Source organism: Aspergillus niger (assembly GCF_000002855.4).
Source record: "Aspergillus niger supercontig An02".
In the NCBI taxonomy this organism is placed as follows: Eukaryota; Fungi; Ascomycota; class Eurotiomycetes; order Eurotiales; family Aspergillaceae; genus Aspergillus; species Aspergillus niger.
In genome coordinates, this window is record NT_166519.1 from 725851 (window position 1) to 742074 (window position 16224).

General features: G+C 49.1%; 3 protein-coding genes across 3 annotated transcripts; 2 read left to right on the forward strand and 1 right to left on the reverse strand.

Moving 5' to 3' along the window:
• Positions 1–4905: 4905 nt before the first annotated feature.
• Positions 4906–6088, forward strand: An02g03150 (hypothetical protein; the record flags this gene model as incomplete). The annotated part of the gene is made up of 7 exons (XM_059746169.1): positions 4906–4942; positions 5018–5029; positions 5282–5412; positions 5658–5687; positions 5740–5789; positions 5911–5953; positions 6023–6088. 7 exons carry the CDS (start codon positions 4906–4908, stop codon positions 6086–6088), a joined length of 369 nt encoding a protein of 122 aa, XP_059605106.1.
• A 6088-nt stretch (positions 6089–12176) lies between these two features.
• An02g03160 (uncharacterized protein) lies at positions 12177–14572 on the forward strand (the record flags this gene model as incomplete). Its single annotated transcript, XM_001399415.1, has 4 exons — positions 12177–12890; positions 12997–14125; positions 14184–14371; positions 14426–14572. The coding sequence occupies 4 exons, from the start codon at positions 12177–12179 to the stop codon at positions 14570–14572; spliced, it is 2178 nt and encodes a 725-aa protein (XP_001399452.1).
• Positions 14573–15124: 552 nt separating this feature from the next.
• An02g03170 (uncharacterized protein) lies at positions 15125–15862 on the reverse strand (the record flags this gene model as incomplete). The annotated part of the gene is made up of 3 exons (XM_059746170.1): positions 15125–15325; positions 15461–15550; positions 15803–15862. 3 exons carry the CDS (start codon positions 15860–15862, stop codon positions 15125–15127), a joined length of 351 nt encoding a protein of 116 aa, XP_059605107.1.
• Between the last annotated feature and the right edge of the window lie 362 nt (positions 15863–16224).

The following is a 16224-nucleotide window of genomic DNA, read 5'->3' on the forward strand; positions in this document are numbered from 1 at the left end:
TTTTTGATTTGCAGGGTGATCGGTCGCGTGGATGGACAAGAAAAGTGATCGACCTTGTACAGCAGGTGGATGACGGGATATGCTGGGTGGATGGATGGGTGAATGTGCCTGACATTCTTGACCTTGCTAAGAGGCGGAATGACTAGTGTTTACTCTGCAGTCTGAACGGTGATGGGAGATGTGATTCGTGCTAAAGAGGCAAACTAACTGATGCGGTGGGTTGGGTGGTACCGTTGGGAGGGGTTGCGATGTGATAGATAGTAGTCTACAGGGGTCATACTTAGGTTGACCAACTTAAGTGGTGACGAAACCAAGGATGCACATATGAAATGGGGCTGAGTGTTGCTCTGGACCTACCACTGCATACCTAGTCGCTGTCTAGGTATGTACCTACTGCTAGGGTCAACTGTGGGGGGAATAGAGGTACTTGGACGGAATGGAGATGATGTGTATGTGAGTGGTGGTGGTCTGTGTAGGTGAGATCGCGATGACGGTTGGTTAACTGTGATAATTGTCGTGATGGTGTCAGACGGGGCTGAAGGCCGTGTGGCAGAGATAAAAGAGGGGAATCGGCAGAGCTGCCTTAGCTCAAAGTGCCTAGTACCACCTCATGGCGAAGCAGGGTAACCAGCCCGCGCCCGGAATGATGCTGCTGCTGCTGCTGCTGCTGCACCGTCTCCTCATGGCAGGCAAGGTACATGGAAACGCCGAGGGGAGGGATACACGCACCATCGCCCATGCAGTGCTCCGCGGATGACCAAAGATTGGCCAACAGCCTGGGCTGAATTGAGCCATCATCCCTCCCCGATGGTCTCGACCAGCCTTGTGCAACCCTAGCCACGCCAGGCCGTGAGCAAGGGAGGCTGCCGGACTAGTTCGAACGGAACCCCGGCCAATAATGGGTGGTAGTCTGGTCGATCAGCGTCACAGAGGCAATCCTCGGTTGAGATTAGGTTCCTTTGGTCACTCTGAGTCTGAGTGGTGAGAATGGGACACAGTAATCCTTATGGAGGGAGCGACTGGGCCGATACTCCGCACTTGCACCCCCCATTCATATCAGATAGCTGGTATATGCCCACGCATAAATGACTGTGATATAACCATGCTATAGACTAAATAATGGGGGCGAAAATGCACCGTTACTGATTATGTACACGCATGGGCGATGCAACTGCGTGGCTCTGAACCGAATCCTGGTGCGATCCTGGCTCATCTCCATCGCCTGTTGACTAGGAAACTAAGACGAATCGGGGCCACGTCTCTTGCACACTAATGCATGAAATGACCGTCTTGAGCTGGCGCAGGACCAAAGTGGAATTGGCGGCGGGGTTAGCCGGGAAGAGAGGCTGCCTGCTTTTGCCGGTCGTAAGGTGTTCGTCTGGGGATTAATCATTTGTTTTGGGCAGAAGATAGATTAATGTAAGGCGCCCCCGGAAAGATGTCACTGATGGGCTTCCGTAATCTGGACGGGATATTCCGCGCCCCAAAGTATGTTGCTGCTGTTGCTGATGATGATCCGGTCCAAGCCAAGCCACGCTTGGGCTAACCGGACACTAAGGGGACCGAACAGCGACCTCCAGTCGCTAAACAGATACACATGTAGTTATCCTAGCAAGCTATTCCGTAGACTCCGTAGAAAGGAGACACACCAGTTTTCAGGGTTGACCTAACGGCCCAGCCTCGTACTTCGTCGGCTGGAGTTTTGTCCAATGGTCGGGGATGGGCATCATTGGTCCATGCACCGACGATGCAATCAACCGTCCAGATCCCTGTCGCGCCGGTTCCATCATCGCGCGGCACCCAGTCAGCATCCGGGGCATACCGGGTCTCTCCCTCTCTCTCGCGTGTGTGCGTGTGGGAAACCGGCTGGCCCTTCGCATGGCACCGTGAGCAGATGGACGGTGATCTGAGCCATTTTCGATCAGGTTGCACAGCATGATAGACCCGATTGCGGGATGGTGGAAAAGGGAACAACAGGCTACCTTCCCCCATATCACCCAGTCAGCAATCAGCATCATAATTCAAGATTTGCCTGCCCATGGGAGCAGCCTGAAGGGAAAACCCCCCTGGAAGCTGGTCAGGTGGGGCCATGACAAGGACAAAGCCTTGGGGTTTAATTTTCGCGTGGAGAGCAAGGATCAGCGTCTGCCACAATGAAGTATCAAATAGGAACCAGTGTAGTTATCATGCATGCTGGTGACCCCTTGCTTCTGCAGCGGTAGAAAGAAAGGCGTGGATGAGGCCAAGGTAGAAGACATAGTACATATTCAGTATATGCCGGTAGTGGGCCAAACTGCTTTTGAGGCAAGACAGGCAGGGGTATGTATAGAGTACCAATTTTCCAGTCAGACAAGTTTCGTTTCTTCAGAAGAAGCAGTGGCAGTAGTCCTGCATGGGAATGGAGACACCATGAGCGATAAAGATGATGGCCATGGTGATGAGAAGCAGCAGCAGCAGCAACAGGATGAGATAGAACGAGAAGCCAGCCTATCACATCGTAGGCTGACAGCAGTAGCAGCACATTAGGTTGGCCCGAAGGAAGCTGGCCTGAAGTTGGCCTGAAGCAGGGCCCCCCGCTCCGGCTCCGACTCCGGCTCTTTCCGCCTCCGACTCCGACACCCTTTTGGGGCCTTTTTCTCGCCCTATTTCCAGTTTTCGGTAAGTGGCCTGGCTGCTTTAGGCGGTAAGTAACCGTCTGTACGAGACTAGTCCATACCGTTTCCCTCCCATACGCAATGTAACGCTCAAGGTTCGATTGGCCGCCTCCCGGAAGATCCTCCACGTGCGTCTCGTCTCCTGGAACTGACCGACTCAGAGCCAGTTGACCCTCGGAGAGTTTTGCTTCTGACTAAGCGCACTTCGCGCGACGATATCGGCCGCGGCAAAGGACCCCCCAATTCACGCCCTTCAGCAGTTGAACGCCGGAGTCGGACAATTTCTCCGGGACCCTGCTTGGAAGAGTTTAGTAAGATAGCCTGAAGACAAATTGGGAACATGCAAGACAAGACGAAACTAGACAAAAGTGACATGTATGCGGTTTAACTTATCTCCGGCCCCTTCCTCACTTAAGCGGTAAACCTTGAGTCCGACCGCCCACCCAGCGCAGCTTACTCAATCCGTATTCCCGTATATCCTTGGCCCGTCACCCCCATCATATCCGGGGGCCGGTGGACTCATCATACAAATACGGTGAATCAACCAGGCCTCCTAAGACAAACGCCGCAAAAGCCCGGTGTACACCATGTGATCCATCGCTAAATTACCTCAGATAGGTACGAATCCCTAGTCTCACCCAACAATTCAGACAAGAGAAAAAAGGAGAAGGGAAAAAAAAAAATAAAAAATTAAAAATAAAAGGACAAGAAAAAAAGTCTTACACATGGCAAAGGGAGTGGGGGTGACCAGCCCCCAACCGACCTACGCCTTCTAGCGTTTTCCAGAAGTCTTCCAGAATCCTTCTAGCGCATCCATCGGCGTCCCACAGGCCCCGAAACAGAACCACCAAGCAATAGCGCCCCAGGAGTAGATTAACTCAATTAACTCAACCGTGGATACAGCCTCACTAGTTTCTTGTTCTCCAACGGGGAACACCGTATGATTTTCTTGTGATCTCATTCCTTCTACGGTTTCCATTGATCGGCAGATCGGAGGAGGACCAACTGTCGGAAAAATTGGACTGGCTGGCGAACCACCCACGCTTCCCGTCCCAGGAGGATATACTTGCTTGGGAAGGAACACGTTGTTGACGGATGGGTCTTTGAGTTTTTGCGGACTTGTAGATCCCCAGCCGATCGAAAATTGCGACGTAGGGGCGAGCATCTCAATTACTCTGGTAGGTAATACGCTTGCGATTGAGGAATACAATCAAAAAGCTTGATGGAAGGAATGGGTATCGGCGTCTTCCGATCCTGGTAAAACTGTAGTATACAGAGTAGTTCTAGCTAGCAAAACTAGTAGCCGCTCTAGAAGCTTCAGCTGGGCTTCTTTCGCCGCCGGACTACTGCACGATGCAGGAACAGTGCGTACATGCTACGTAAGTGAATATCTCCGCCGTGATGGTAAGTTGGATTAGACATGCAATCCTGCTGGATTTTAGCCCTTCCAACAACTTCCTTCTAGAAATTCCAAGCGCTTACTTGCGTTCCAGATATCTGGCGCACGCTATACTAACAGTAGTACACTGTAGCGAGTGTCTCCCCCATGCCCGACAGGATTCACATCCTATCCCATTCCATTGCCCCAGATAAATAAGACCCCCAAAATAGTTCATCTCACCACCCCCTTTTGCCTGGAGGAAGGATTATACGGAATGGCAAATGCCGGGAACCGAACGAATGCCTTCCCAACCACGCTTCAGCTCAGGGCACCTGAAACAGGACTTTCTGAGCCGACAGTTCCGTGATCCAATGAACTTCCAACATAAGAAGTACCTTGATGTTGGTTCAGGGGCGTATCGCCAATTGCTTCTATTTCCAACTTCAGCCACAACCAAGCCATAGAAGCACGTTGGATTCCAGGGGCTTCCAGCCATCAAAATACAGTTCATCAAAGTGTCCAAGCTAAACTACTACGTACTAGATACTCCGTAGAATTAAGACATGCTCATATCAAGCAAACTCTAAGTGCGAACTTTAAAACCCGCCGCAGCGGAATATCCCGCCCCCTACATATTGCCCAGATACTAAGTTGAACTTAACACTAAGCAGTTAACGCAGTTCCCTAAGCGGCGCACAAACACACACTAGATAGCGACTATTAACGGACAAATAGGCAGACAGATATTAGATAGATTGTGTAAGTAGATAGACAGACAGACAGACATCAACCCTAACCTACCAACCCGAAAACCCACCAAGAAAATAGTAACAAAACCGCATATGAGGGAAAAATTTTCCATGCCCCATAATGACGACACATGCGCCCTTCCATACCCATACCTACTGTAACTAAAATATTCGTCATATGACCTCTCCGCTCGTAAATAGTGGAAGGGGGAATAAAAGAAAAGAAAAAAAAGGTCTGGAATTATGTATGTGTATCACCGCAAAACCCACGTGGCGCATACCCGCGCCCGAGAATTCTCCATAACAGACCGTGTACCATTTCCTCTTTTCTTCCATGTGGAATGGATACCTACGTGAGTAAAAAAGTATCCACCAGCAGATAAAAAGAGCTGTTTCTCCGTTCGTGTTCCATCCGTTCCATCATCATCTCCAAGTTGGAAATCCGAAACGTACACAATACACAAATCAGTTGAATCACTGAAATAAATACTGTACAGTAACAGCATCCCCACCTATTTTGTCCTCTCAACCCGCTGCCAAGACTTTACATACTCCACTGCGCTGGAACCGCGTGAACTCTCTGACCGCTTTTCTTTCCATTTCTGTTTCCGGGTATCTGTTCGTTTCGGTATTTCATACAATTTCCATCTTTTTCCAGATTGGTATTTCTATGGATCAGGGTTGGGGGTCGTACCTTGGTTCGGGTGATTTCAGGATGTGAATAGAATAGTGCAAGTTTCAGCCGAGGTATGGGTATGAAGTTCGGGATTGGGTTTGTGATATGACGTATGAGTCACATTCTGGATTTCTTCTATTCGTATGGATGGGTTTGGTGGCTGATGGTACTGATAGTACTGATGGAATTGAATGAAGGATGTATTTTGTTACTTATGTTATGTTTTAGTAAGTGTTTGAAAGAGGAGAAAAAAAGAATTTATTTGTTATGTAATTGTAGATCCATAGACCGGATAGTAGACCGGATATCTTGTTCTCCGGTCAATTGGAGTAAGTATAGAAGGGAAGTAAGTGATGGGGCAGATAAAGTAGCAACATATTTGTCTATTAACATACTGTATATAGTAGTGATAGCTACGGAGTATATAACTCCCACCTATATTAAAGATAGCTATCGCTCCACTAGTCTGCAGGTCACTCTATTAGGTAGGAGGGTAGGTGCTGCAGAGTTTACGTACTAGCTACGGTTAGATAGATCCATATTAACTAACTATACTCCGTAGTTTGTTAGCTGCTATCCATTCTGCAGTAGAACAAACGAAGATGGATCAAGAAGAATAGCGGACTGAGCACAAGCCTGGTACTATGGATGATTTAGGCTGAATAGATCTAGTGGCGAATCAGTTGACATGGAAATGATGGAGGCGTTGCTCGTATTTGTCTGAGCAGTGGGTGGCTGTTGATAGATAGAGTGAGTAGAATGAAGCCTGGAGCGCGAGCTAGGCAGGTAGGTTGATCGTCCAACTGCCGTATGTAGACTCGGTTATTATCGGGGTATATTGCATATAGGCTCTTGCGTGGTTACCTACTCAAAGTATACTTGGATGGACGTCTTGACCATGGAGAGATATACGAATATCGACTGCCATGTTTCAGCTGTCATGTCATTATCGCGCCAAGGTTTTGTGGCAGATTGCTGAAGAAGTGCCAGCAGGAGATAAAATTTCTAAATCCAGCCAGCCGGCTTAGGTAGGTTGCCTGATTGTTTGCCTGGCTGGACCGATTGAGGATACAGCTGACTATCCCCATCTAAGTAGATAGACTACATGGCAAGGTTAGAGACGGATAGGATTATCCAAAGTTAATTTCGAATAGCACGGATGATTGTTATTCACCCACCGCCCCCTGGATCATACTTGAAATGATGATAGACACACACCCTGACCTAGACAGGTCCATAACGACGCCATGAAAGAAATCAAAAAAGTATATGTGATAAGGAATGAATAACAAAGTTGATCTGTGGCTAAGGAGGCGCACAGATAGCTGAGGTTCTAGCCCCTAGGAATGTCTGACTCGGTCGCAAGCCACATACCGAATGCGACTGACTCCGTTTATATTTTTCGCCTCATTAATGTCGGTCGACTATAGCAAAAGGACGCATGGACGGGAAGCCAAGGATGGATGGCGTGGTAGATAGTACGATTGGCGCCGCGCAAGAGGCTACAACATTAACAAATCTAGGTGCTAAGTTGGTACTTTTCTTTGTAGGCAGTAATGCCACTAAGAATATCGCCAGGAGAGGACACCAACAGTAGTCTAGACGCAGCCTTGTCTTGCGTTCCGACGGGATGATCCCTGACCGCCACGCGAGGAGTAACGCGGCTGACAGGGATCATCCATCTGCGTGAACTGGATAGTGAGTTTCGCATGTCGCGGCTAGTAGCGCTGTTGCTAAGTAGTACTGTTGTTATTGTTGAGGGCAAGTGGATTGGATCGGTTTGTCTCCTGGGTGATAGGGCGAGAAAGGCCCTAGAAGACCCCGTACATACTGTATGCTGTCATGCAGCAGGATTTGAAGCTATCTATCTACTGATATGTATGGAGGCTTCCCGATTTGGCGGTCCGGCCCCCTCTGTTCTATTTTCATGGCTTGCTGTTACTATCGAAAAGCTGACGCGGATTTTGTCATGACCCTGTAGTAAGTAGTAGATAATTATATCTCGATTCACATGAAGCCGAAGCCGAATGATCAAATCGCTACAATCCCTCTTGTCTGGGCACGGCACAAGTGTCTGACCGCCGGTAGCTAACCTTCATTACTGATTACGTGACCGCATGACAGTGACAGACGGGGTTTCACTTTGTGTCTATGACTGAGACTCTTTACCGCCAGTCCGGTCACGGCTCCAGGACGGGCGCAAAAGAAGAAAAAAAGAAAGAAAAAAAGTGTGGATAGCTCCGAAACGGAGGAATTGCGCCATTGCAGCCCCTCCTTCTCATGGCTCACCGCTTCGTGTTGCCCCAATTGCTCTGGTGGAGACACACTTGCTGCTGCTGCTGCTGATAGCTTGATAGGCAATAGCCACCAGAACAATTCCAAGAGTGGGTACTGGAATATACACAGAGATAGATTGCCTTGCCTACTGCCCCAGGGGGGGATCTGATCGTGAATCCTTCATCAGACGAAAGAAAGGTTACGTAGCCGCCATGGCAGGTAGGTCATTATGATTGGTACGGTCGACTAACTGACCGCTAGCCCGATGGCCCTGGGTTGAAGTTAGGTATTACTAACGTTGGGCCCGGAAGATTTCGTGAGCATTTCAGTTGAATGATGGTCCTTCGAGTTACGCTGCTGTAGCTAGCCGGCTGGGGCGCACGTCAGACGCAATCCTGCTGCGATCAGACCTTTTACGTCCGGGGGTTTAGGATGAGCCTCAGGATTAGAAAAGGATCAGGAGGATCGAACTGTGTGTTGGCAGGATCGTCTCTTTCTGACTCCCTTGTCCTTCATTTCCTTTGTTTCTTCTAGCTTGATGGGGGAGCCCTTTTAACTTTGTGGCGGACTGCCAATGGTCGTGACAAGCGCACTGACAGCCTGCTCTGGGTATATGATGATGGCTTACTACTGTATAGTCGTATTCAGACGCTGCCCCCATTTTGAATTGGGGCTTGTGGTGGTGGTGGTCAGTGTAGCCGCAGTGCACATTGGTAATCCCGGTCTAAATTCCCTAGTGGCTCTTTTAGGGAGAATCAGGAATTGGACTGCACTTGTAAACCTTGTTGGCGTCCCAACAATGAGAGAGATCTGGAGATGGGCTGGAGAAAACTGAACTAATAGTAGGTTTGGAGAATAGGCCCCAGCAGATCCTCCATGTATGTCATAGCGGTACTACATTTACGGAGTCACCTACTACCTATTTCAGACATGAATCTCAGGGTTTATGACGTGATGCGACAATACTAGTAGGATATGGAGAATTGCTGTGAGCAATAGCTTGTCAGTTAGCCATGCGATTGGCAGCGTGGTTGATGCAAAAACAAAAAAACACGAAATAAACAAACCAAGAGTGCCATGATTTGGCCCAGGACGGGTCGGTCAGGTCCAAGAAATGAGGATGATTGGGCTTGGACCCCGAGGAAGAGGATACAGTCACCCTCTGGAATGTGAGTTGCGAGACACACCGGCAGGCGAGGCCAAAACGGCCGACAGCCAAGCCGCCCGAGCAACCCAAACCAGCCGCCAGCTTTTCTCCACGTGTGTCCACGTGGAACCGCATGGGTCTCGGTTAGGACAGAAGGCAGGAAAGAATGCACTTGGAAGAGTCGTGGAAGAGCGGGAGACGCATCCAAGAAGTAAAAGAAGGCGAACGAAAGAGTCCTCGGCAGCTGTTTGTTTTCATCCACGCGAAGTAAATAATAAAATACGAGAGCCATCACAACTCAGCCACGCGGGAAGCCATCTGGTTTGTTCTGCTCCACCGCGTCTATCCATCTGGGTCCTCTAATCCTTTTCTTTTTTGGAATGCTACGTAGACAGGGTACTTTGTAGACATATTCTGAAACTTGATCGGCTTGATCACATTATTGAGAAATGATCTGGCAGGGGTTTCGCTGCTACTGGCAGTCTGGATGGCTGGCTGCCTGGTCCGACCGAAGCAGGACTGATCGTTAGACTTTCATCATATGCAGCATTGTAAATAGTTTCGTTTGTCTCCCCGGCGAAGTTGACTCCTCCAACTATAGACTAGGGAACGGGGATTGATGTATCGTTCGCGTGGCTTTCTCTCCCTCCCCCAAAGGCCCTAAGAAGACAGGGGGCCTGAGGCCACGAATCCAGACATCAAGTAAATATTGATCTGCATCAGGGAATTGCTTGGTTCGCTTGGTTCGAATCAGAACCCAACAAGGTTTTGCTCGGGCGGGATAACCCACGTGGGCGAAAGGAAGGTTTACACAGAGGAGAAAAAAGATAAGAGGGGCTTGTGTGGCTGCCAACCAGTCCGTACTATGCCATAGATAGGCAATGATTGGTGGCTATGATCGCCCGTGTAGGGGGGAAGAGGAAGAAGGAGAAGAGAGTTCAAATGGGGAGTAAAAGTATCAATCATTGACGGGGATAGCACGCTGGGTGAAGCCTAAACAGCAAAGCCCGAAACGCAAGCACCCAATACATCCAGGGCCCAAAACCCAGAGGCCGATGATGAGGTGATGGGTCGTTCGGGCTGAGTTGGGGGTGGGGAAAAGGTTGAAAGTCGGTGTTCGCCAGCGTAATGGCGAGCAACTTGAGTCTGGTACTAGTGGCAAGCTACTCCCGATTTGGCAAGAGCCTGGCTGCAAGTGTTCGTTACGAGACGCTGTGACTGGTTGCAGTGCCTTGGGGATTTTCCGGTCATGACTCAAGGATGATCGTTACTGCTTGAAGGCCGCCGCAGTCTCTCCAGTATGGAGGCCTGCTTGCTGAAGAAGGAAGGTGCTTGGTAACGTGACGGGCTTGGCGCTGCTGGCTGTTGTTTGGTCTGGCTGGAGGTACCTTTGGGTGTACAGACCGAGCAAAAGCGTGTCGGCCACGTTTTTTTTTCTTTGCCTGCTCGCATCTGCCCCTGTTCCGTTTGACTGGAAGGAACAAACGTGCTTGCCCTGATGTATGTAGTATGTATAGACCAGGTACACAACCTGTCAGCTTAGGCTCGGGATATGATGCTTGAGTACTACTTGCCCGGGGCTTACCAGAACTAAATCTCCTCGTCATATGATAAGAGATACGGTAGGAACTTCTGAGATGCACATTACTAATGGTCTCAGGCAGATAAACCAATAATGTCGCATCACTTCAATTGCTGTGCAGCAATCACTACTTACTACTTAGTCGGTCGATGCTGATAATTAATGTCACTTGCTTGTTTGCTCGCTCCAGAATTCTTATGATAGCTCTCTATAGTCCATACCTATATGACTTACCGCTCAGTCCTCTTCTTCCATATCTTTCGGGAATAATATCCACCAGTCAATCTGTTGCTGCGTGTCTGATGGGGAACATTCATTATACAGCGAACACAGCGCGATCTGATTGAAACCCTCCCCAGGCGTAGATTTCGCTGATCATCCGACGCCAGCGGTTTTGGAAACCGGCCCACTTTGGAGGTGGTTGAGACGGAGCAAGCAATGTATCTCTGAGAACGATACGGTATGTGACACAGGTTACCATACACAGGGATACGGACCGGGAAAGTAAGATGGCCCTGGTTAAGTTACCTTCACCGTTCGGGGATCTCCTTGCATCAAACCATGACAGGGAAGGGATAAATTCTGGCAGGAAGAGGGAGAATTAACTCATAACTCAATTCTACATATTATATATGGCCCCTTTCTTAATGTCAGACGCGGAGAAGGGCCCCCATCCCGCTTAAAGGACAAAAAGAAAGTAATCAACGAGAAGGGAAGCATGGCTAAGAAAAGGCCTGCAGGTTCGGGCGGTCGCCTGTAGGAACCTTACCTTACCCAAGGTAGCCTTTCCGGAGGGCAATACCCGTACCATCCCATCCTATCCCACCCATCCCACCCTGCCGGACTCTGCAGGGAAGCCGACCTCTGATCGCCCCAAAGGACGATCCGTCCACCTTTGCCCTTGGCCCACGTTGTCTGGTGCATGAAACCGTCCGCGTGCACAGTGGGTCAAGAATGACAGGCCTGATTCTTCACGCCCCTGGAGACCCTCTTGAGCAGCCGCTGCTCACTTGGCTTTCTGCTCATCTTTTCCCTCTTTTCCCTTCCCTTCCCTTCTCATTCTTTCCGCTACCTCTGCTCCTCTCTCTCTATCTCTCGCTCTCTCTCGCTCGCTCGCTCGCTCGCTGTAAGGGATCCATCCGGTAGCATCCACCCTGTACCAAAAAGCCACTTCAGATCGTACTCCAACTTCTGGGAAGTAAAACAGTTTGTTAAGTCACTTACTGTTTGTATAAATACCTGACTAACACTCTACCCAAATTCCCCGCTTGCTCTTTTCGTCATTGAGTTTGAATTTATTCCATTTTCCATTTTCTTACAATTTTTTTTTCCCTGAATTTTTTTTTCTTCCCATTTTCTGCCGTTGCCCTTTCCCAATCTTTCCTGGGTCTGTTTCCAAACCGACTTTGAATTTTGGGTCAAGACTTTCCTTCACTCAAAGTGGAATTTTACCTCGTGTTTTATTTCATTATTATTTTATTTTCCCTTCTCTGCTTTCCCTTATCCATACATACACCCACCCCTCCACCTTTTTTTTTTTTTTTCTTTTCTTTTTTTTTTTTTTTTTCCCTTGACCCTCTTTCTCCCTTTTGGAAATATTTTTTTTTTACCCATTTTTTTTTCTGCCCATACCCATACCCATACCCATACATACATACAAAGCCCCCCCTCTTCTCTTTCCTCCCACTCCGTCTTGGTTCGCACTATTCAATGCCAACCATATCCTCCGCTCATCTTGACCAAGACTCTCCTCCTCCCTCTCACCTACTTTACTCTCAATCTCCCCCGTCTGTTGATCCTATCCCGGTCTCTACCTCCCCGGTTGAAACTCGCCCTCGTACTGCTTCCGCTCCCTCCTTACAGCACAACTCCGCACCCTCCGCTGTTGTCGCCCCCTCTCAACCCGCCACTACTACTACCACCACCACCGCCACCAACAACTCGACCGGATTCACAGGTTCAGTTATTGGATCTATCTCACGTCGCAATCGCCGTTCGTTCGCTGCGTTAGCTCGTGAGAAGACTTCCAACGCCCTCGCGAACCTCTCCTCCATAGGAGCGCCGAATTACCCCCTCCGCTCCTCCGCCTCATCGGGAAGCTTGTCGAAACACTCGCGCAAGGCCTCACAGGTCAGCGTCAGCGAAGCGCCAGGTGCCACGCCGTTAACTCCGCCATTGTCGGACGGTAGCGCCAGTAGTGAACGGTCCAGTCCTGCGCCCTTCGACGCCGCTACTAGCCGTTCGTCCCCGGCCGTGGTTGAGCAACAGACCAGTTCTGTTGAGAGGCGCCGTTACACCCTTCAGCGTGCCCCGTCCCCACTCGAGCAACTACCCGAAGTCGGACCTACCGTATCTCCCGCCAAGATGCATCAAACGTCCTCGCGGTTACTGCGTATGACGGAGGATGACCGTCCATTCACAAAGGTAAGGTGACCCAATTGTGCGCTAAAGTGGCCGACAGGGCGTGATGAAAAATAAGAAGTTTGGGATTATGATCAAGGGTGGTCTGTTAACACAAGTGGTCTTTTAGGATTTTATGGACTTGTTCTCGACGTTGATGGTCAGCTTGAAACTGGACTCGCATCGCGTGCGTTTTACGAAATATGATCACTCCTTCACCTCGGAAGAAGCCATCAACAATCTCGGCTCTCTTAAGTTCTCTCAGTCGAACCGCATGCCCGACCCTAAAGACCCATCGCGTATCGTTACAACCACAACAACCACTACCTTCTCCATGGCTAAGGAAATGGCTCGTTCAGTATGCCAGCGTTTTGTCGATGCCCGCTTCATCGAGGCCGTGGATGGCAAATCGGCACAAATATTTCCGTTGAAGGGCGCGCTGTACCAGCTCACGCCGAAGGGAATCAATATCTTGCAAAGGTTCTGCCAGAGAAACGGTATCACTGCTCGTCATGTGATTGACGTGCTGGAGTCGCCCCGCAACACAATGCAATTGGTCAACCTGGAGCGCGATACCGATACAGACAAGCTGTCACACGATAGAGCGACCATTGAAGTCATCTTCCGCCGGTTTGCGGGGCAGGACGGTCCTAACGTCAAGAGCAGCATTTCCACCTCAGATTCGGATTCGCTTAGTGATTACTCGAATGGCTTGGTTGGTGTGAAGATGGCGAAGGAGCGCAAGATTAACGACAAGATTGTCATCAACACGTTCACTGGAAAAGCCGCGGTTGATTGGTTGATGGATTGTTCCACCACCATTGAGCGCCGTGAGACCGTTCTCATTGCCGAGCTTTTCGTCAAGTACGGCTTGATCACGATGCTGCAGGAAGACCGCTTCATAAACCAACCAGACGACTCGATAGTTGCGTTCCAGCCTTCGAAGAATGCGATCTACGGCATCACGGACCGGGGTCAGCGAGTTTGTGGGTGGATCGCACGGGACAAGTCTCGTGAAACTACCATGTACGACAATCGTGGCATCCCGAAGGACTCCAACAATGCCCGTTTGAACCACATTCTCCACGACCCTGCCCTACGACTCCTGTTCCGCGAGTTCCTTCGCTTTTCCCTCTGCGAGGAGAACCTGTCGTTCTACCTCGATGTGTCAGAATTCACTTCAGCCTATCACAAGGCTGAGAAGCTGGGCACGTTTAGAAAGCCGGATGCTGTCCGTGAGACACTGGCTGCAGCATATGGTAAGCGCTCTCAATGACAATGATTCTTCTCTGACTAGCAACTAACAAACCTGAATAGGTCTCTACAACGCGTTCCTGGCACCGGGATCCCCTTGCGAACTTAACATCGATCACGCGCTGCGCAACAGCCTGGCAAGCCGTATGACCAAGGCCGTGGGTGACGATGAGTCGATGCTCAAGAGTCTGCAGGAAGTGGTGCATCTGTTTGAGATGGCTCAGACTTCGGTCTTCAAGCTGATGTCAAGTGTACGTTTATCTTGTAGCAATCCGTCTCCAGCATTGAAAGCTAACCCGCAATAGGACTCCGTTCCCAAGTTTCTGCGTGATCCGAAGTGTGCCAGCATCCTTCAGGAGCATGACGTGGACTTGATTGGTGCCCCCCGGGCTTACTCGCCCACTCCCGCTCCAGTCCCGGAGCGCTCGGCGAGCCGCTCAGCACGGTCATGATAGGGGCAGCATGTGTGTCATGCAGGGATCCCAATCCTGTCCGAACAGGCCTTCACCTTGGTGATTACTAAAAGATCTGACGGCACGTGGCTTGCTCTCGGACTTCGCCGATCCAAGATGAAACACACTCTTACTGCACAGCGCGGTGTTAATTGACGGAACGACTTGAACATGATTTTTCTTTTTTGGCTTGATCTGAGTTGCCTGCCCCATGTCGACAAGGCACCGGTCTAGCCAACATGCCCTCCCCACCAAAAGTTTGGGAGCACGCCCAAACCTCCTGACACGACATGATACACGTTATGCGTCTCCGATACGAACGCTCCTCCGTTTCTATAATCTCTTTCTCTTCAAATGCCACTTGGTCCCCGCCACGCCGCTTGCCATTGACGACAGGGCATTCCATGGGGCTTCCAAGTCCGCACGACCAATGACAGACGTTACGATCTATGGATCATGTGATAGAGATGCCGGAACTGAACCATTTTAATACACCGATTCCTTTTTCACCCCCTGTTTCCTTTTTTCTTTTCTTTTTTTCCTAATTTCCTTTTATACATCTGTGAACTGTGACGCATGGACGGAGACTGAAGAGGAGAAAGGCTGAAACACGAGAAGTATTCCAGCATTAGAGAGGCGTTTTAGTTCTCGGTTCTTTGTCCCTTTCTTGTTTGCATCATATTCGCATGAATTTTCCTCTCTCAAGATCTCCTTTTCTATATCTCTCTTTCTTCCGGATTTATTTCCCTTTTCCTATATATGTTATTTCCTTTGTTCCGAGTTGATGTGTATGTTGTCATACGTCCCCTGCATCGAGCATGGATACGCGCATTTTGATTTGCATTTTCAGGGTACAGCGAGTGTGGCTTTTTCCTTTTACCTATCTACCTGATTGAATATGCGAGGGTTGTCCTCTTCACGATCAGAGAAATCTAAGAACAGAAATAAATATTCAAGACAAGCATCTACTTCCATAAACTTTAGGCAACAGCTATAACATACATATTTAGACATAGAGTACGGAGTTGTAGTAAATCCAATGAACCCTTGTCCGCACTAATTCTACCTAATCAGGTAATCAATTCGAACCCGACCCCAACTGCCAGATCTCGTATTCATCGATCAGACACTCAATCCTTTAGCCACCCAGTGCACTAAGGACTAAGATACTAGTAGTATACTAAAAGTAATCCGTTCCCAATTCTTACCATACATCCATTGCTTACATACATCCCTAGTACACAAAGGGTAGAACATAACTGGCTGGACTAACTGCGCACGCACGCACATGGCTGACACGTGGTTTAAGTTAAACACGAGATGATGATGTGAACAACAACAACTACTACTACTTGGGCCACATGACCTAGTAAGTAGCTTTGACACTTTTCAAAAAATCATATATTCGCAGTTTTTCATCTATGCCATATTGTAGTGATATGTATGTAGTGTCTGTATGGATTTTGCCTGGTTAGGTAGGTGATTCGTTGAAAGTGCTTGGCTGTGTTTTTGTTATGTATGTATGGTGTGTATGGTGCTGACATCTTTTGTGCTTTTTATTCTTTTGGTGTGGCTTTACTTATTTATTTTTATTTTATTATCTGATTTTTGAGAGTTGCGGGTTATGGTATCTTCTATTGCATGTGCATGCA